Source organism: Ochotona princeps, chromosome 1 (genome assembly GCF_030435755.1).
Source record: "Ochotona princeps isolate mOchPri1 chromosome 1, mOchPri1.hap1, whole genome shotgun sequence".
Lineage (NCBI taxonomy): Eukaryota > Metazoa > Chordata > Mammalia > Lagomorpha > Ochotonidae > Ochotona > Ochotona princeps.
The window spans coordinates 13,782,393-13,804,837 of NC_080832.1; the positions used below are offsets into that span (position 1 = coordinate 13,782,393).

The 22,445-nt window shown below is 48.6% G+C and overlaps 1 protein-coding gene across 1 annotated transcript in view; it reads right to left on the reverse strand.

The window, feature by feature from the left end:
- The window catches only part of AKAP12 (A-kinase anchoring protein 12), a 94,786-nt gene that overhangs the window by 33,857 nt on the left and 38,484 nt on the right, over positions 1-22,445 (reverse strand). Inside the window, exon 2 of the mRNA XM_058668900.1 lies at positions 4,072-4,189. Within this exon, the coding sequence (XP_058524883.1) occupies positions 4,072-4,189 (118 nt within the window). The remainder of the gene's footprint in view (positions 1-4,071; positions 4,190-22,445) is intronic.

Below are 22,445 nucleotides of genomic sequence, written 5' to 3' on the forward strand. Positions count from 1 at the left end.
TTTAATGTACAGAAAACCACAGAACCCAGAGACTACAAAAGGTGTAATAAGGACTGGCATGTGGCACACAAGTTTAAACTGCTGCTTGTGATGTTGGCTCCCATGGCAGAACCCGGGGTGCAAATCCTTGCTGCTCTGTTTCTGATCCAGTGCCCTGATGATATGCCTGGAAAAGCATATTATCAAGTGAAAGACAGTCCAGGTACTTGTCCCCTTGCCGCTTACTGGGAGGCCCGGATGGAATTCCAGGCTCCTGCCTTTAGCTTGGACCACCCTGGAGGCTGCAGCCATTTGAGGAAATCAAGAAGCAAATGGAAGAGATCTCTCTCTTCTTCCTCTCTCTTTCAAATAAATATTAAAAAAAAAAAAACCTGATAATTTGGTTGGAGGGAACTTTGTTTATTTGTTTGCTTGTTTTCATCAGATGGTAGATTTGCCACAAACCAGTGTCACCTGTGTAGCCCCTATGAATGCTGGGAGTGACGTGACATGACAAAACTCTCCAGTTGGGGAGAGGGAACCGGGCTGCCTTTCTATATTAACATTTTCCAAAAATTGCTAAGTCACTTAAAGAGAACTCAGAAGAGACTGTATTTCCAAAGCTAAAGTCATTTGTGACAATGTCCTTTTTTTCCCCATTGTAAATAAAGATTTGTGCTTCTGCCAGATCATGTACTTAAAATATGTGCTTTTATTATTTGAAAGGCAGATTTACAGAAAGATAACAATCTCCTGTCTACTACTTCACTTCCCAAATGGCTGTAATGGCCAGAGCGGGGCCGGGCTGAAGCCGGGAGCCAGGAGTTTTGCCTGGGTCTTCCAGGGGGTGCAGCGGCCCAAGCATTGGCCATCTTTCACTGCTTTCCCAGGCGAATTAGCAGAGAACTGGATCAGAAGTGGAGTAGCCAGGACTCAAAACTGATGCCTTTGTGGGAGACTGGTACTGCAGAAGGCAACTTCCCAAGCGCTGCCTCTGATGCACACGTCAAAATGGCCCCCAAACAACTTCCTCTCCAAGGCCCTCCTAAGCCCTCCTCTCTGGCTCTGCTTTTCAGTTGCGAAAATATATAGCAGCCAGTCCGCTCTTTCTGTTGCTTACCAAAGTCTACAAGGATTTGAGATCCTTGCACAGAGGAGAGGACTGACTGAATTCCCTGCAGTTCTGGTTTCAGAGTGAGTGAAACAGTCGGGGAAAATAAGTTCCCTCCTGGCTTTGTGTAAATAGCTCTGCCACTCAAAATTAGAACTCTCCAACAGAATGCCCACTGATGTTGTTACTTACCAGGACTAAGTGCCACTGACCTCCTAGGGACCAGAGGGACAGGCCTGCTCTTGACTGAAGGCGAAAGCAACATGGCCCAATTCCTACACTGAAGTATTCACACGACAAACGTTATCTTGTTTCTAATAAACTTCTGTGTACAATTCTGGTTCATAAAAATACCCATGAACTCCGGTCATAGGCAGCCTGTCACTAATGTCAGAAAAAGCACAAAAAAAAAATGCTGTTTAATAATTCAACAAGGAGACTCTCGTCTCTGTTTACATTGCCTGGCAGACAACACAAAGAGTGGAGTGTGTTGCCTCAGATGCTCCAACAAGCCAACACAACAGCCGTCCAAAAACAAGCTCTCTAGAAGCGCCACTGGTGTGGGGTTGGCATCGTGCCCAGCAGGGTTAACCTCCACCTGCAACCTGGGCATTTCATATCAGAGCGTCTGTGTGAATGCTGGCTACACTTATTCCAACCCAGCTCCCTGCTAATGTGCCTGAGAAAGCAACAGAAAATGGTCCCCCCCTCCCCAACCAAGTGTTTGGTCCCCTGCCACCTACGTGGGAGACCCACATAGAGTTCCAGGCTCCTGGCTTTGGTCTGACCCAACCCTGGCCCTTGTGGCTATTTGGAGAGTAAAGCAACAGATCTTTCTCTTTTCCTCTCTCCCTGTCGCTCTGCCTTTCAAACAGATTTTTAAAAAGTAAATTTTACAACAAACAACATAAAAAGCCTCTGGGTACAGAGGGACATCTAGCTGTGCCCTCCCTTGGGGACAAAGTTTTTTTATCGTCCTCCTAAAGAACAAAGTGGATTAGTTACCACTCTTCCTGCGTGGGACTGTAGGTTATTTTCTCAGACACCCAAGGTCAACCATGGTTAGAAGCCCGGGTCAGCTCGGAGGAAGACAAAGACAGAGAGTCATAGGGTGGAGCCAGAATCACTTTCTCTAAAAATCGGTGTTTACTTCTGTGGCTAAAATGTAAAAGAATCGCGTCTGGCCCAGGGGAAGACAGCCAGCAGACCCCGGTAAACAGGCTATCTGGGATCAGATGGAAACATGTCCCTGTCCATCCTTCGCTCTTATCCACCCAGCACATCAGCCAACTTAGATAAGGAGCCTGTGACTCCAGTCCTCCCTGGGTGGCCCATTCCAGGGGTCTCCCAGCGTCCTCTAAAAGCTTTCTAAATCATACCCTGTTTTCAGAATCCTCCTGTCCCGCCTGCCCAGTGTTCCTTTCGGCCTTTCACTCTGCACCCTGCAATTAAAAACTCTTTGCTGGGACTCTGCTGTTCCCGCACAGCAGCCAGGAGACTCGCCCTCGCGGGCTTACCGTAGTGGACTCTGCTGACCCACGTGTGGGTTCTCCAAGGTGCCAATGCACAGCGACACAGTTCCCAGGCCCCGCACAAAAGCCTGCGAAACCCTGGCTGCTCTTGTCCCCCACACTTTGGAGAGCGTCCCTTGTCCTGACACATCTCCGTCCAACATGCCATCCTCCAGGCCTGGATTTGACCCCACCCTCTAATCTCAGGGGATTGTCCCACTTAATCTCAGAACAGTTCTCATCTTTTGCAAAATCTGTTAGGTTATCACCCAGTGGGCTTGTCTCAGCCCTATTTTTTCTTTTTTTTTTTAATCTCATGGACCCTTCCAGAGACCTGGTAAGCACCACAAATGGAAGACCCATCTGTCATCTTTCTCCATCTTTTCTGAAGCACCTCACATGGCGACTTGGCCACAGTGAACACAAAGATTGCTGTGGCTTGATTTGATTCAAAAGTTCATCTGGGAAAAGGCACAGCATTGGGAGTTTGAGTTGGGTTCATTCCAATTGTTTGGGAAGAAATGATGTGAAATTCTCCCACAAGGTCATGCAAACACCCCGTCTGTGAGGCTTGTGTTCCTGGCTTTATATTGTGCCTGTGGTGCTGTGTAAGGAGCAGTATTCCCATCAACTTCAAAAGCAGCTCCCTGCTTGACGCGGCTCTGTGGGGGCATCGAACAAGAACAGAAACAGGTTCCACATGTTGGAAGAACCTCATGTAACCCAGGCAACATCCAATCTCCTTCCGCAGGACTCTTCCTTCCATTTATCTGTCTTATGCATGTCACACATGCCAAGTCATCATTTTATGTATCTTCAAAAGAGGTGATTCATTATCTCACGATTAAACAGAATGAAGAAATGAGAATGCACTGTATAGGGCAGTTCTTCTTCAGCATGCAGCCTCTCACTTTTCACAAGAGACCTGCTGGCCATGGCTCCATTTGGACCTCAACCAACACAGACTAAAATCAAAGTGCAAGAACGAGGCAAATGACTCATTCTCCAATAACCTCCCTTCCGGGGTGTCTGAACTCAAGACACACAACACTTCAGAGTTCACGGTGGTGGGGGTGTGCACCTTGCAGAGTGTCCCTGAAAAATCCAGGCAAGCATAGCAGGCTTCCTCTGGGTGAGAGATACTGACTCTGACAGTGATCACCACTTCTGCGTTCCCAGGAAGCAGTCCCATCCAGCACTGGGCCCCAGCTGGGACACAGCAACAACAACAGCAAAAGACATTACGTTCCAGGGAAGCATGTCTCAGGTCAGAAACCACAAGGTTAAGAGCTAAGGACCTTGGCCACCTAGCTTCTCAGATAAATACAGCCCGTAGGAACCAACTGCTCATTCAGGTTGTGAAGCTCACCTGCCCGTGGTGAGTGGGGCAGTGCATTGTCTGTGACACCCCGTGAGAGTTCATTATAAGTGCCGTTTGCCCTCCAGCCCAGAGGCAGGAAGGGGGCTTACCCTCAGGGAGGATGACTTCTGCTTCCTCCTGGCCACTCAGGTCTCCCTCCTGGAGGTTGAGGTTGCCCTGCTCCGCTAAGCCATTGAGGGTGGACAGCTGGCCATTCTTCTGCAGGAGCTGTGGGAAGATAAAGGTATGTCAATGTGATCATACTCTTCCAGACCAAGTGAGAAGCAATGCATTCACTTTGGAATACAAGCTCCTTCAAAGAGAAATAGAGTAATGCGGGCCCGACAGCAATGCAGATACTAAGTATTGCATTTGTCTGAAAGATTCAAAGGAATGTTATCATCCAGCAAATAGGGGCTACAATCTGCACAAATGTGTGTGCTGGTCGTTCCTTCATCCCACCATTCACTCATCATTCATTCACTCAGAGCATGCAGGAAACATGCTCGACACTCCAGGTTAAGGGCGATCCAGCGTAAGTCAGTCAGAGGTGAGCCCTATGGCTTTGAGATCACACACTGCTACGGAATGCAGATTTCTAAAACATGGTTTTGACTTCCTTGTTTGCTTGTGATTAGACTGAAATACGTAAATGACAGTGTGTCCCTCTCAGGCTAGAAGGCAGACACCTGACACAAAGTAACCACAGCACTGCAGCTATGGTAAGTTTCACCAAGGAGACAGCTGAAGAGCAAATGACGGTAACTTGAGAGAGCTGGGTTTCCTGGGCAGTGGCTATGCCAGGAAAGGTAAGGGAAAGCCCAGGAGAGAGGTGAGGTAGGAGGCCCAGTGCTATGGCTTAATTGGCTAATCCTCCCACTGCAAACCCAGGATTCCATGTGGGTGCCGGTTCATGTCCCAGCTGCCCCACTTCCCATCCAGCTCCCAGCTTGTGGCTTTGGGAAGCAGTAGAGAATGGCCCAAAGTCTTGGGATCTTGCACCACTGTGGGAGACCTGGAGGAAGCTCCTAGCTTTTGATCAGCTCAGCTTTGGCCTTTGCGGCCATTTGGGAAGCTGTATCCAGCATACTGACTGCATCAGGATGCGGGGATGGGGACAGCCACCCGATGTCACCCCAGGTCCCCGGTGTGGAGCATTCCCCAAGGGTTCTGCTTAGGTGATTTTGCTAATTCTGAAATGCTGTCAATCTCGCCACTCCAATGAAGAGGAAATCCTCCCAAGGTCCATTGGCTGACAGAGTCCACTTCAGAATCTCCATTTGCCCAGATATTCGCTACCCTCCTTCCCCTGCCACAGTACCAGGTGTCCTCTGCAGGCTCCAGTGCACTGTCCGATCTTGCACGTGCATCTGGGCATGCCGTCCACCCCTCCATCCAAGCCACTGAGCAGGACCAGCTCTGCTACATGCACTCCATGCTCAGACCACAAATCCTGCAATTCCCCCCACAGTTGGAGCTCTGAGCATGGTGGTTTAGTTGGGGGAATCGCTGGCTGAGTCCCAGCAGAATCCTGGCTGCCCCACTTCTCATCCAGCTCCCTGCTTATGGCATGGGAAAGCAATAATGATGACCCAAAGCCTTGGGACGCTGCAGCGCGTGTGAGACCCAGAAGAAGCTCCGGTCTCCTGGCTTTGAATCAAGTCAGGTCTGGCTGTTACAGCCGCTTGGGAAGTAAACCATTGGACAGATGATCTTCTTCTCTGTCTCTCCTTCTCTATGTGAATCTGTCTTTCCAGTGAAAAAAATAAATCTTTAAAAAAAAGGGGGAAGGTAGAGGTAGAAGGTCCTGGAGTGTTGAATCCAGTGTGTCCATAGCCCAGGGAACAAAGAACTACCTGACACATGCATAGGCATTATGGCTCTTTTCTTAAAACTATTCCGGAAATGGTCACTTAACAATCCTCCTCCCAGGATGGCCTCCATGCTGATGTCATTAATTTCATGTTCAGTTATCTTTCTAATCCTCTTACCAGATGCAAAATGTTTTAAGCCAACTAAGAAGAACAAAATAACCGGTAGAAACCTAAAGATTTTGATCATATAGTTTAGTTTGTACACCTTTCTCACTAATCTTAAAACCATCACAGGCAGGCACCATCATTTCGAGTCCCTGCTCACAGGGAGAGAGGGCTGTCCCCCATGAGCTGCACAGCCCCACACGGTGGCTGATGCCTTGAGGGCCCTTACATGAAGGCATGTGCTATGCTTTGAAGAACCTATTAGTGCACACAATGATGAAACAGCTTCAAGAAGGTTCTATGGTACCCAGCCTGACTGATACAAGGAAATCACAAAGCAGTCCACTCTCTGACAACATTCCACTCCGCTTAGAGGCCCGGGGCTGACTCTGGCCACACCACGGCTTTAGATGAGAGACTCAAAGGAACAGGAGGTTCAAGACAGCAAGCCCAGCAGCTCGAGCTGTGCTAAATTGATTTCACCTGGCTCGCTTCTGCTCCCTGCAAAGCTGTCCTTCAGCTGCCCGAGTCTCCTCCTGAAATAACACCACTGCACTTTCCCACTTACATTACAGAGGGAGGACTTGGCTTCAAAATGTTCATGCTGGGTCCGTATATTAAACAGAACACTCAGATTACATTTCCACTTAAAGGCTTCTCCTACCAAAATATGAAAGATGGCAATTTTAAACGGAACCTGAAGACAAAGGCAAGAAGCAGAGGGGCGGTGTCTCCACAAGGCCCGTCCACAAAAGCATCGGGGAGTTTTAAATATCATTAGTCACAGGCTCAGGTTAGACGCAACGTGATGAGCAATGTGCAGAGGAGCCAGGGCAGGCCAGCAAGAACCTTCTGTTACAGGGACAACATGGAAACCTACTGGACCGTAACCCTCGGAAATGCTGAGGTGTGCATCACAATATGGCAAACCAAATGGGGAACATCTCAACTTCAATACAATCTAGTCTGGTCGACTGTGGCCCTGGCGGGGGAACCAGAACTCTGCCTTTCCACATTCTTTGCAGATTGTTCAATTTCAGTTATCATCACTTGGGAGCCAATTTTTTAAAAAATGTATTTATTTATTTTTATTGCAAAGTCAGATATACAGAGAGGAGGAGAGACAGACAGCAAGATCTTCCGTCCGATGATTCACTCCCCAAGTGACCGCAATGGCCGATTCTGTGCCGATCCGAAGCCGGGAGCCAGGAACCTCCTCCAGGTCTCCCGTGCAAATGCAGAGTCCCAAAGCCTTGGGCCGTCCTCGACTGCTTTCCCTGACCACAAGCAGGGAGCTGGATGGGAAGTGGGGCTGCCGGGATTAGAACCGGCGCCCATATGGGATCCCTGCACATTCAAGGGGAGGACTTTAGCCACTAGGCCACCACGCTGGGCCCAGGAGCCAATTTTTTTTAAAAAGATTTATTATTTTTATTGCAAAGTCAGATATACAGAGAGAAGAGTCAAAGAGGAAGTTCTTCCATCCGATGACTGGCTCCCCAAGTGGCTGCAATGGTTGGAGCTGAGCCAATCTGAAGCCGGGAGCCAGGAGTTCTTCTGGGTCTCCCACAAGGGTGGGATCCCGGCACTTGCAAATTGAGGACTTTAGCCGCTAGGCCACCATGCCGGGCCCAGGAGCCAAATTATAATTTCTTCATATAAAAAGGATGTCTGGGATATCGGCATGATCTTCCCGCTACTCTTTCAGAAATACTGTATCTACACAGCAAGGTACAACCGTGATAGAGCCTTCAAAATCAACTAGGGATTGGTATTGTGGCACAGTGGGCTGAGCCTCTGCCTGCGATGCTAGCATTCCATACGAGTGAGCGCTGCTCGAATCCTGGTTCCTCCATTTCTGATCCAGCTCTCTGCCAACGTAGCTGAGAAGCAACAGAAGATGGCCTAAGTTTTTGGGCCCCTAGAACCTAGAGGGAAGGCCTGGACGGAGTCGCAGGCTGCTGGCTTCAGCCTGCCCCAGCCCTGGTTGTTGTGGGGAGTGAGCCAATGGATGAAAGATCTCTCACTCTCTCTTTGTCTCTCTGTGTGTTTAACTTTCCCTTTCAAATAAATCTTAAAACCTGACTCCAATAGCTAGACTTCCTTCGGTATGATAATAAATTATGGAGTCATCATTTGCGTAGTTTACATGTTACCAGAAATTCAGGCACGCAGAGTTATTAAAAGGTTAGACAACTCTGCGTTCAAGAAGTCTAAGCCGTGTTTGCTTAAGTCCATTCAGTCTTTTCCATGTGCAATCAAAACGCTGCTGAAGACACCTGTTTCCCATCCGTGCCTGATGCAATGCCTGACTCTGCCCCCGGACTCCAGCTGCCCGCGAGTGCAGCCCCTGGGAGGCGGTGGTGACGACTCACGTGGTTGAGTTCCCTGCCATCCACCTCAGACACCCAGATGCACAGTTTCCAACTTCAGGCCCTGCAGTTGCTGCAGACATGTGAGAACTAAACCAACAGTGGGAACTCTTTTGTCTGTCTCTCACATAATTAAATAGAAATTTTATATGTAAGATAGAAATGGGGAATACATGCTGCTTTATGATCTCGATAGTTCCATACATTGTGGATATTTTTCTTTCTTTTCTTTTTTTAAAAACATACTTAATTGTATGAAAAGCAGAGGGCTGGGCCAAAGTGGGAACCTGGAACTGCAGCCAGATCTCCCACGTGCGTACCTAAGCCTGCTGCTGCTGCTTTCCCAGGCACATGAGCAGGAACATAGAGCTTACGTGGAGGAGCTGGGATTCGAACTGGTGCTCACAGGGGAGATTTGCATTTCAGGTGGTGGCTTAACCCACTCTGTGCAACAAAGCGGCCTTGCAGGCATGCTTCTTTCTCAATAAATGTGTTATGCTTGTCCTGCAGCTCGAATGCTACAATGACAGGATTTATGCACAGTTCTACCCCACTAGACCCTGAAGGATGAAGGACGCAGCCCAATGACACGCGGGATGCTCAGTGGGAGAGCCAGAGAGGCTTTGGGAGAAGAGTAGAGCTCAGGTGTCAGATCTCCAAAGGAGGAAGGAGGAACTCGGGGATCCACTTTTCCTACCCCGAAGCATCTTCGCGGAGCTTTTGCTGTCCATCTCCAACTGGGTTTTATGAATACATTTATGTCTTAGGGGAGCTGGACTTGAGCATCTCCTTACACTTAAATATGGTACGCACCAGCAAACCCGCTTTCCCACAGGATTTGTTCTTCAAAAAGCATGTCTCCTTTGAACAATCAAGCCCTCAATGTTCTCAGGCTTATATCCTTTGCGTGGGTCAGCCAGAGTTTATTCCCATCAAGTGTTACCACATTACAACTACAAAAGCATTAAAAAAAAAAACCCTCAAATGCTTCCAGCCAATGTTTTCTTCTCATATCTGCAAGAACAACAGCCGAGAACACCCAAAAAGGTAGCCAAGGAATTGCAAAAAACAACAAAACACAACAAAAACTACCACGTTCTGTCTTTCCCCCTTTTCTCCACAGGACAGCCCCCAACGGGCTCTTGGCAGCACTCCCTAAGCAGAGCAAGTGGGGGGACAGCAAGCTCTGTAATGGTTGTGTGAAAGCGTGAACCATAGATGAGTTCTGCGCAGGTGTCAGGATGCTGGGGGTGGAGGAGGTGCGCCCTCTCAGAGAGCGACCATTTGTGCCGCCCAGAGATGCTGCCAGGTCTTCAGTCTCATTGGATGCCCAGCTCAGGTGGGCTTGGGCTGCCACTCCAGTGGACTCCATCCCACCTGTGCTGTAAAACTCAGAAACAAAACTGCTAGGCCCGGCACGATGGCCCAGTAGTTAAAGTCCTCGCCTTGAATGCGCCGGGATCCCATATGGACACAGGTTCTGATTCTGGCAGCCCCGCCTCCCATCCAGCTCCCTGCTTGTGCCTGGGAAAACAGTCGTGGAGAGCTCAAAGCCCTGGGACCCTGCATCCACGTGGGAGACCCGAAGGAGGCTCCTGGCTCCTGGCTTTGGTTCAGATCAGCTCCAGCTGTTGCAGTCACTTGGAAAGTGAATCACCGGATGAAGAGCTTTCTCTGTCTCTCCTCCTTTCTGTATATCTATCTGTCTTTCTAATAAAAATAAAATAAATCTTAAAAAAAAAAAACCAAAACAGAAAAAAGCAGAACTGCTAAGAGGTCAGAACTGGGAAGAAACTGGAAGTCAACAAGGACGCACACACACACTCACAAAGGACCAGGACAAAAAGGATACCTGCAGAGCCTTCCAAGGCCTGGAGAAATCCTGTCAGGAAAACGCTTCCAGGCACCGCTTCTCTTCGTTCTAATAATGTTTATTTTTAATTTTTTTTTAAATAAAAGATCTTTTAAAGATTTATTTATTTATTTTTATGTGCATGTAAGATGAGGACTTTAGCCGCTAGGCCCCTAATAATCATATTTTAAAAGTGAACATTGAAAAACGTCCAACAGTAGCAGATAACAGCCTCAGTACAGATCAGCAAACGGGGACAACGCTGTGGAATATCAGGTTAGGCAACGGCCTGGAGTGTCAGCACACTGTGTGCACACTGGTGGGAGTCCCAGCTGCCCCACTGTGTCCAGCTCTCTGCTGACCTACCTGGGAAGATATGTAGCAGAAGGTAGCCCATGTGCTTGGGCTCCTGCGCCCACGTGGGAGACCTGGAAGAAGCTCCTGGCTCCTGGCTTCAGCCTGGTCCCGTCCTGGCCACTGAGGCCATCTGGAGAGTGACTAGTGGATGGAGCTGGGTGGAAAAAGCCACAGCCAGGACTCAAACTGCCACTCAGACGGGAAGTATGTGAGCTTACCCCACTGTGCCAGAGCGACATTGAAAGCAAGTCCCACGGCTTGCGTCCGCGCTGACAGTGTCAGCACTCAGGATGTGTGGGCTTTGGAGAGTTTAGATTAGGGATACCCAACTTACAGTTGGGTTTCATTGTTTTGATTATTTACTTGTTCACAGCGAGTGAATTATTTTTCCGTGTCCACTTTCCACACTGAAATGAGAGCTCCAGGAGTTCTTGTCTGTATTGTTCCTGACCACAACTCAGCAGAACGAAAACTTCTCAAAGGATTTATTTAGTTTTACTGGAAAAGCAGATTTATAGAGGAGAGACAGAGGAAACGATGTTCCTCTGTCTGCTGGTTCACTCCCCAGGTGGCCACAAAAGCTGAGGCTGAGCCGATCCAAAGCCAGGAGCCAGGAGCCTCTTCTGGGTCTCCAAGGCTTTGGGCTAGCCTCTACTGCTTTCTCAGGCCAGAAGCAGGCAACAGCAAGGGATGCAAGCAACCGTGACACAAACCAGTGCCCATATGGAATCCAACGCTAGCAAGGCAAGGATTGAGCCACTGAGCCACACACCAGGCCCAGAACAAAAACTTCTAATCCCTCCAATTTCCTAGGCCTGGTTAGCAGAATGGGCAATGTATACAAAAATCTTCTTTCTTTCTATTATTTAAAGTATGGAGAAACAGCAGACAGCACAGAGCATGCAAGCCCTGGGCTGAAGACCAAGCGCCCCTTAGTTGTAGATCCTAATCTACAAACTGAGACCAGCGCTGCTCTGGTCTTCAGATTGTTTCAATGAGCAGTGCTGGGGGAAGCTGGCTCTCTCCGCACTGAGAGGTGCTCCATGGCCACTACACAGTCTTGATCCATTTGATCAAATCAAGGCATAGCTTTCTCTAAGGTCACCTTGCATAAACTGTCCTCATTGTCATGTTTTAAAAGGGTTTCCATGAGGCAACCTCGGAGCTGGATCTTAGCAATGAGATGACACTGAAATCCGACCAGACACAGCCCTGACCAGAACACATGTCATGAAGTGTGATCATGCAGTCTTGCAGGTGACACAGGCCACCAGCTACAGCCTTGAACTAGACCTGGTCACAGGAGAACAGTGCCTGAAAGCATGGAGGCTGTTTTCCTGGGGTTCGGCGTGGTTTTAGATCCTGAAGCTGCAATGGGAAGTTCCCCGGCCGTAAGAGTGTCACCATCAGTGATGCCCCAGCATGCACGATCCCACCTCCAGGGCAGTGTAGTGCACTGAAGCCATCCAGCAGCATGACCCAAACGGTCAACCATCATCACAGCCCACGACTCCTTCCTTCCCTCCTCTTCCCTCCTTCTTTCATGTCCATGAATGTGAAAGGCAAAGTTAAAGAGAAAGACACACGTATCTTCCATCCGCTGGTCCACCTACTAAGTGGCCACAATAGCAGGGGTGGGGGCAGAGAGAAGCCAGGAGCCTGGAACTTCCTCTGGATCTCCCATGCGTGGCAGGGACCAAGAGCTTAGGGCCGTCTTTCACCACTTTCTTGGGTGTGTCAGCAAGGAGGTGGATCGACCGTGGAGCAGCTGGCACCGCAAGTGGGAACTTAACCCACATAACTCAGTCCCTGAGACATTTTTTTATATGCTTTAAAAAAGCAAATGAATTTTAAAATTAAAGCCAGACTAAATAAGATTGAAAATGTTGATTACAGCCAAAGATGGTGACGGGGGCATATTTACATTATTCTCTATTTTTGTGCATACTTAAGACTTTTCCAGAGTTAGAAGGACAAAATGTTTTCTCACATGAAGCTTCCTAGAGTTTAACTTTGGGGTACAGACAACAAACTGTACAGCTGATAAAACATCACGATCAATCAAATGTCAACCACTTTCTATTTTAAATAGTCAAACGCCTCATCCTTTAGCGTTGATATGATTTCTAATTAGCTCTAGACACACAAGTGAGCAGGATGAGGGCACCCAGGAACATATATTTATATTCCTCAAATTTTACAAAGATTTCAGCCAATCGGTACAAGACAAATGGGAGGAAACCTTTAACTGGCAAACAGAAAAAAGAAACTGCTTCTCGAGTTGCAGAACTGTTACCAAAATCGGGAGCAAAAGCTCTCTCCGACCACATGAGCCTGAGCCTAGCCCACAGCCTGGGCAGGCGTGACTCCTGTGACCTTGGGGAGAGCGCCTCTCTCCTTGCAGGGGACTTTGGCCACCTCCTTCCCATCTCAGCCTTCCCCGGGGCAGAGGAAACAGGGCCTCCTCCAAACACAAAATGCCTATTCTTTCCTTACTGTTGTTTGTTGTTATTTATTTGAAAGGTCACAAAGAGAGAGATTTTATCTGCAGATTCCCTAACAAAATGGCCACAAAGGCCAGGGATGAGCCAAGCAGAAGGCAGAAGCCTTGAGCTCTCCCACATGCAGAGGTGTAAGAAACTGCTTTCCCAGGTATATCAGCACGGAGCTATATTCAAAGCTGAACATCCGGGCCTGGCGTGATGGTAGTGTAGTGGTTAAATTCCTCGCCTTGCATGCGCTGGCATCCCATATGGGCGCTGGTTCTAATCCCGGCGGCCCTGCTTCCCTTCCAGCTCCCTGCTTGTGGCCTGGGAAAGCAGTCAGGATGACCCAAAGCCTTGGGTTCCTGCATCCACGTGGGAGACCCGAAGAGCTCCTGGCTCCTGGCTTTGGATTTGCTCAGCTCCAGCCGTTGCGGTCACTTGGGGAGTGAACCATCGGACGCAAGATCTTCCTCTCTGTCTTTCCTTCTCTCTGCATATCCGCCTTTCCAAGAAAATAAATAAATAAATAAATCCTAAAAAAAAAAAAAAAAGAAAAAAGAAAGGTCGCCCTGACTAGGCTGCAGCTCCCACTGGTTGATGTAAGGGCCGAGTATGTGCTGGGCAGAACCAGACTGGACTGCAACACCCATTGGTTCCAGTGCAACTCAGGACTGAAAACAGAACCAACCCAGCAATTGAAACCACCAGCTGATCGGGGTGATGGACTGTGCCGGGCCCTGTGCTTGCTAGAACATACAAGAATCTAGTCTGGGAATACCTCAAAGTTTCTTTGGAGATCTCCCCAATCGAACTGCTGGACTCAGAACTCTAACCAAGAAAAGACAGAAGACAGAACAGGTCAATCATTCATCTCAGCTATATGTTGGCAGCGAAATATGGGGCAAACGGAGACTTTATGATGGACCATATCAATCAGTGGACGACCTCATCGAGCGAACCTGGCAGCGATTCATAACTGGAGAACTATTAAAACCACTTGAGCAAATATCTCAGAGCATGCCCCACATTCGGGACTTGGGGTGGGTGGGAAACCGGGTGGGGCTTCTCCCTCAATATCCCCCTTTACCTCGGATACATGATGGAAACAATATGGACATAATAGTATTACCCACTTCCCTATACCCCCTGAACCTTTTTTTTTTAACCGTAATTAACTATGTAAACATTGTCAACAACAATACAATAAAATAAATTAAAAAAAAAAAAAAAAAAGAAAGAAAGAAAATGGAACAGCCAGGATTCAAGTTGGCACCCACAGGCAGTAGCTTAACAAGCTGCTCCACAATACCAACCCTGCCTGGGAAATTCTGATCTTTTTTTTTTTTTTTTTTTTTGGAGAGAGGGATTATTATTATCATTATTCTAGTTTAAAGGAAGATTTACAGAAAGGAGAAACAAAGATCTTCCTTCCATGTGCTGGTTCACTTCTCAAATGGCTGCAGCAGCCAGAGCCGAGATGATCCAAAGCCAGGAGCTCCTTCTAGGTCTCCCACGTGGGTACAGGGTCCAAAGGCTTTGAGCCATCCTCTGCTGCTTTCCCAGGCTGTACTCGGAGACCCAGATGGGAAACAAAGCAGCAGGAGCACAAACTGGTCTCTATATGGGATGCTGGTACTTGCAAGAGGAGGATTAACCAACTGAGTCATTGTGTCAGTGCTGATCTTTAAATAAAACCACTGCTTTTCCACTGGTTTACTTAAGAGCTGAGGGTGGTGACAGGCTGGGCTAGGCATGGAATCCTCCAACACTCATGGGTAGTGGAGATGGGTACAAGCTGGGATTGTCCAGTTTGCAGTAACTGCAGGTGCACCCAAGAATTGGGTGTGGGGCAGGCTAACCTGGGTAAGAGTGCCTAGCGCCTGCCGGAACATGTGAGATCTGTGTCTTGGGGTGGACTTAGTGGGGAAACTTAGGAAATGCCTCTGGTGGGCCGTAGCCCCCACTGGTGAACATGTGAGTCAGGCCTTGGGTGTTGGTCAGGCTCAGCATGGTATCTCTACCCATTGGCAAGTGTGTGGGTTGGTTCTGGAGTGGGAACAGACCAGGAAGGGCCAGGACAAATTTTGCTCACTGGCAAGTGCAGGAGCCAGGCTGGAGTGCAGGTCATGCTGGGCTAGGTTATCACACCTACTGGTTTACAAGAGTCAGGATGGGAGCAGACTGGGCAGAGCTATGCTGCAGTACCCACCAGCAAGAGTTGGGCCTGGGGGTTGGTTGGATCAGGCCAGGCTGCTGCATCTGATGGCAAAGGCTAAAACAGGGCAAGGGCTGTGCTAAGGTGAGTCAGAACAACCACTGGCACGCGCAGCATCAGTGACCGGGAATAGGCCTGGCTGGGGAGCTAAGGAGATGCCCTGCTGGGCTGTGGTTCCCACTGATGGGCTCAAGGGCTGGAGTGGGGGCATCAGTCTGGGCTGGACATGGCTGCCGTCTCTCTCAGCATGGGTGTGGACTGGGTCTGGGGTGTACCAGACTTGGCTAGACTCCAGCACCCACTGGTGCTCGTGAGAGCCAGGGTGAGTGTAGAACAGGTTGGAATAGGTTTTTGCTCCTGCTGAATCATGCAAGAGCTGTGTCAGGGTGTGGACCAGATATAGCTGGGCTGTTAACATCCAACAGTAAGGACTGTAAAGGATGTGAGCCAGTTGGTCAAGGCTACTGTTTCTGCCAGGACAGGAGGTGGACTAAATCAGCCCGGACCAAGAACTCACTGGTGTGCACAAGATCTGCTGCCAGGAGGAGACCTGGTAGAGAGGGCTTGGGAAACTACTCTATCAGGACACAGTCCCTACAGGTAAGCATAAGAAGCAAGGCAGGGAGCATATCAGGCCAGGCCAGTTTACAGTACCCACCAGCATATGTATGGGTCAGGTCTAGGGGAAAGCCAGGCTGAGTCAGTTCATAACACCCACTGGCAGATCTATGAACCAGGACGGAGTGTGGGACAGGCTGGCTTGGGTTGCAGCACCAGCCAGTTCACATTAGGGATAGGCCTGGGGGTTGGTTGAGCTGCATTAGATGGTAGCACCAGCCAGTGTGAGATGGAACTGGGGGTGGGCTGGGCCAGGTCAGACTACAGCACCCACTGGCATATGCCAAGGTAAGATGGGCCATGCCAGACTGGGCCTGGTAGGGGAGATGTGGGGACTCCCCTGCTAAGCCACTGCTCCTTCTGGTGAGCATGAAAACTGGCACTGGGGGCAGACAAGGCTGGGCAGGGTTACAACACCTGTTGGCTTTCACGTGAACTGGGTTAGGGAGAGGACCAGACTGGGCTAATTGTATCCACTGGTGTATGCATGAACCAGAGTAAGGGAATGCTGACTGGGCTTTGCTGCAGCATCAGCTGGCAGGTGCTGGGACTGGGGGCAAGACGTGTCAAGCTAGACTGCAGAGGCACCTAGAGAGTGCAAGATCAGGGTAGGGGGTGGGTCCAGTAGGGAAACTGTGGGCACTTCTCTGATGGCCTATAGCTCCCATTGGTAAGCAAAATAACCAGGGCTGGTGGTGGGTCTAGCTAGATAGGCAGTGGCTCCCACTGACATGAGTGAAGCTGGAGGGTGGAGTCGGTTGGGTTTAGTTAGGCTTCAGTGCTCAATGATGTGTATGAGAGCTGAATGGGATATGGGACCAATCTACTGCACACACAGGCTGGTAGGCATAGAAACCAGGGCTGGTGGCGGACCCAGTGGGTGGGTTATTGGGGGTCACTGACTGGGCTTAAAGCTCCTGATGGTGTGTGGTAGGCTGGCTTGGGTAGGGCTGTAGCACCCATTGGTTTGCATAAGAGAAGGGGCTGGAGATAGATTTGATCTAGCAATTGCAACTATCAGTGTGTGTATAGGCTGATGTGGGTGACAGGATAATCTGGACCTCATACTGGCAGGAGCACAATGGAGTCAAGTCTGGAAACATCTCAGACGAGATTTTTTTGAGGGTGCCCCCACAACTGGACTGCTGGACTCAGAACTCTGACCATGGGGAGAGTGGCAGGACCTGTGATCCGACAACGGAGTACATGTGTCTGAATGGGACCGCCTCAGTTACTGAAAATGGTGCCGTGGACAGCATACCCGGATGCACATGGGGGATATGGCAGTTCATTGGCACCTGTGAAGTACATCTGGTATCACAGCAGAAGAAGGAGGGCAGAACAAATTGGACAACCATCCTAAAGAAGCTTGACAGTAAATTTCTGGGTGAATGGAGACGCTGGGATGAACTGTGTCAGCCGGTGGACCTTGGAAAGATTTGCTCATCCTTGGATCTGAGAGATCGACTGCATTTCAGAACAATCGAAACCACTTGAGCAGAACCCTCAGAACATGCTCCACATCGGGGACCCTGGGATGACATCGGCCTTCCCCCATTCCTGGGTACGGGGGCGGTTGGGAGGCTGGGTGTGGCTTCCACCCAGATATAGGAAGAAGATAAGGAAAGTGTGGAAATGGTGGTCTCACTCACTTTCCCCTAGTCCTCGACCCTTCCCACCCTGAATCAACTGTGCAAACTTCATCAAAAATAAAATTAAAAAAAACCACTGTTGCTTGTTATTTCATTATCTTTCTTTCTACTCATGTCTAGAAAAACAAAAAAAAGACATAGCACCCCCAAAAATCCCTTGCTGACTCATGACACAAGCATGCCTGAGCTCATCTGAGAGTGTCAGAAATGGAGACAGCATCACAGTAAAATCATTGAGAATCACTGTGGCTCCCTGGTCCCTGGCCGCACGCAGTGGGAAGAGCACTGCTGTCCACTGGCTGGACCTGCACGTTCTGGTTTCTATGGAATGTCGTGGCTCGAGAGATCTGACTTCTAGCCCATGGCCTTGCCAAGCAAAAGTGAAAACATTCACTCATCACCAACACTGGTCCAATCGCAATGCTTGATTGGCTTGGAGAACTTGGATTGCGTGGTGATTAATACGATCCATTTCATCCTGGTGCACAACCTCTCAGGAGGCAAGGATGACTGCTATTTTGCTTTTGCAACGGCAGTGCTTACTGCTTAAGGAAGCTCTGGGATGGTGCATGCAGAGCCTGTAGGAGCAGGAGTCTGTTAAGTAGCACGTGGTAAAGAATTTTCACACCAGACAGTCCTTAGCTGCTGCCTACAAATCCCTGGTTTTCCTTTTTCTTGCTATTTCAATCAAAATTCATGAAAATTAATGTAATTTCAAAACAAATAACCCAAATTTACCACTGGACATAAGAAAGAGGTCTGCTATACTCATCAGCATATAAAATTAATTTTTTAATTCAACTGGATACTAGCTTCAAAAGTGTGTGGGGAAAGTGCAATTAAAGGGTAAGTTCAGGAGCTGGTACCATGGCACAGCCAGATAATCCTCCACCCTATGGTACTGGCATCCCATACAGGAGCCGCCTCTTGACCCGGCTGTTCCACTTCCCATCTAGCTCTCGGCACGTGGCCTGGGAAAACAGCAGGAGATGGCCTGGGTCCATGAGCTCCTGCACCCTCATGGGAGACCCAGAGGAGACTCCTGGCTACCAGCTTCAGATCAGCTCAACTCTGGCCATTGTGGCCAGTTAGGGAGTGACCAGCAGATGGAAGACCTTCTCTCTCCTTCTCTCCTTTGCTGTCTGTAAAATATGTCTTTCAAATAAAAACAAATAAATCTTTTTTTGCTTTTTAAAAGGTAAGTCTACAGGCTGGCATTGCGGCACACAAATTAAGCCACCATTTGAAGGACCAGCATTCCATGAGCACTGGTTTAAGCCTTGTGTGCTTCACTTCGGATCCAACTCCTTGCTAAAGCACCCGGGAGAGCTACTGCGGATGGCCCTGCCACCACCGGAGGGACACCTGGGTGGAATTCCAGGCTCCTGGCTCCCGCCTGGCCCAGCACTGACTCTTGGTGGCCATGTGGGGAGAACAAAGAGTTGAAAGGTCTCTCATATGTGTATTGTTTGAAAGATCCTTTGTATGCGAAGAACCCTTACATTCAAATATTCGTACTGAATGCATTAGAAAATAGTGAATATCTCACTTTGCTTATGCAAAACCCAAGGGACCTAGCCACTGCCAGTGAAGTCATTTTATTAGGAATGCTATCTATAAATTGCACTTCTAAATCTCAAAGAAAAGCACGTTTCAATCTGTATTCCAAAAATACCAGTGTAGGAGGTGTCTCCACAGCAGCACACCAGACAATACCTCAGTAGTGTCCTGCGCACAGCTTAGCTTGGGAAGCTGCATGGACACAGTGACGCAGATCGACTGAGAACTTAAAAGGTCTCGACTGGGCTTTCCAGACTGCTAGGGAGGAAATCACAGTCGCACTTTCTCCAATGATCAGCCCGCAGGACACTGTCTTGAGTCACATCTGTTAACACTGTTCCTGGAGAAACCACGATCCACACAGTGTGTTTCAACACACAACATCGCAGTTAAGTATTCCCCTGCTTTGAAAAGTTATAGCTGCTTGAAACAGTATTAAAACTCCTGGGTTCTGTGGGAAAGTATGCAAAAGAAAACACAGAACTCTAAATCCGGTTAGGTGGGAGATCACCCATGCTGATTTCAGGCAAAGGGAATTTATAAGATCTCTGCTTGAGATGAGGGAGATAAAAAGCACCACCTACCACCAGCAGCCGGCCGCCCAGGACACGGGGCTATCAGAATTCCACTCTCCGAAAGGCTCTCCTTGTAACGCCCTTCACATCTAGGGCTGCAATCTACATTGCTGGGATTTGAATGCTCATTTGGGTTTCCTTCAAAAGCCCATGTGTTTAAAATTTTGACCCCCCAAAGTCATATACTAATGACACCCAAAGGGCGGATACTTAATCCAATCATGATATCCAGGGAGCGGGTAGGATCTTGGGGAATGGTTAGATTGGATTATACTGCCAGAAGTGGGGCATCTGTAATCAAACTGGGTCACTTGGTAAGGAGAGGCGCAAACACATGCATTTCCTCCTGCCACTCAACTCTGTGCCACCTTGGCACTCTGCTAGTGAGAAAGTCATCATCACACAACTTCTGGCCTTGACTGTGAGTAGCCTGGGTCAGCCGCTCTGTTAGGGTAAGGAAAAGCTGACATACACACTCAATACACACCTGGAGGAAATGCGGAACTCCCAGGCCAGGACTCTGACACCACCACTTCCCCCTCTGCAGGGACACTGTACAAGAGGAGCTGCAGGACTCTAGCACCTGTGGTCTCCATGGAAACGCATTACCTTGCCTCCAGCAGCCATGGTAACACTCCTGGTTGCCAGCCACTCCTGTCAACCTCACAGAGCCAAGAACTTTTAGATTTTGAATAGGTGTTGCTTATCTTTTTCTCAAAGATTTATTTATTTATTTGAAAAGCATCATTGCAGAGAGAGAAAGCGGCAAAGAGATCTTTCATCTGTTAGTTTGCTTCCCAAATGGCCCCAAGAGTCAAGGCTGGGCCAGGCAGAAGCCAGGAGCCAGGAGCTCCGTCTGGGTCTCCCACAAGCCTCCCAGATTTTAGCATCTTCTGTTGCTTTCCCAGGCACTCGAGCAGGGAGCTGGACCATCGCACCACAGCACTTGCCCTAAGAACTGTTTCTGTTGTTCCCCCACTCTGCATTAAACCAAGAAAATGCACCCTTCCTTCTAGATGCTGAATCTATGAATCAGTCCAACTAACAGGGAGCAAACGATGATCGAACTTGGGAGAAATGATGAAACAATCCAACAAGTCAAGTTCTCATGTTAGGAACAGGAATAAGCCCCCCTCTCATGTTATTAATAATACCCTCCTTCAAATTCTAAGCAATGCTGAAGTCCCCTGTGCCAGGGCAAGGCAAGCACAGAACATTTCTTGGTTTGTTATTTGACTTTGAACTCCAGATTTGGTCAAGGCAGACAGAACAGAACGCAGACATCTACAACTTAACATCCGGCATCATGACTCTTATCAGAAAATTCTGGGTACAATCTCCCCTCTCCTGTACACCCCAAGCCGTCCACAACACATCAACAGCCCCCATTAACTCCAAACGTCAAAGAAGTAACTGCTGCTGAGGAGAGCTACAGCGGTGCAAACAAGGGCTCGGAGGCATGAAGTGGTGTTCCAAGACATTCCTAATATTTCCAGAAGTTTCCAAGTCTGGTGCAGGAGACCCTGTGTCCCAGTCAAGCAGCTACTTCTGCATCAATGGCTGCTTCTCTCAAAGGCATCTGCCGCTTTGCAGTAAAATAACGACATCACATGCCTGCTTAGGAATTTGATAATAAAATGTTTTGAAATCTACGGTATGTCACAGAAAGCTAAATAGTTTCTCAGCCTGATGGATAAACAATTTCAACTGATCAAAAAACGCTAGTATCCCAAGCTTAGCTTTAAAAACAAAACAAAACAAAAAAAGATGTATTTATCTTTACTGGAAAGTCAGACATACACAGAGGAGGAGAGACAGAGAGGAAGATCCTTCATCCAATGATTCACTCCCCAAGTGACCTCCTTAGCCAGTGCTGCGCCAATCTGAAGCCAGGAGTCAGGAATCTCCTCCAGGACTCCCACGTGGGTGCAGGGTCCCAATGCATTGGGCCATCCTCGACTGCTTTCCCAGGCCACAAGCAGGGAGCTGGATGGGAAGTGGAGCCGTCGGGATTAGAACTGGTGCCCATACGGGATCCCAGCGTTCAAGGCAAGGACTTTAGCCGCTAGGCCACGGTGCCGGGCCCCGAAGCTTAGCTTTTAAAGTTCAAAACCATCATTTCTTCTAATCAAAGGTATGTTCCTAAAATGTGAGTATCAAAAATTTTATTATGCAGGGAATCAGATATGAAAGACACACACGGTGCCTACATTTGCGACAATCATCACATGTTTACGGGAGTAGAGGCACAGACAGGCAAGGGAAGGCAAACCCTGTGAGGCTGTGGTGACAGCTCTAGTGGACTCCTGCCACCTACATCAGAGACCTGGATGGAGGTCTCGGCTCCTGGTTCAGCTGCAGCCAGGTTGGGACCACCACAGGTGATCTGGAGAGCAAACCAGCTCTTCCTCTGGTGTCCTAGCTCCGTCTCTTATATTGAGAAAAAAATTATATAATTTTCTAAAAGTTCCTCTCCTACTCGGAGAAGTGATGGTTGTTACAAGCAGTTTCTGTAGCTTGCAGCAGCACCACCTCTCTTAGGTTCTTGGTCACGTTGACGGCTGCAATAGGGAGCCGGGGAATACATATTTCTACTCTGCCCAGCACAATGTATTGTTTAATGAGGATGAGGGAGACCATTGCCAAAGTTCAACACCACACACAGTCAGGGCACAAACTGAATAGTTGCTTTTGAACTACACCGCTTAAAATGGTCTCCATTTTTCCAAAACTCAGAATTTATTAGCCATCATTTTTGCTATATCAAATCTGTTATTTTTAAAGATGTATTTATTCATTTGAAAGAGTGACAGAGAGG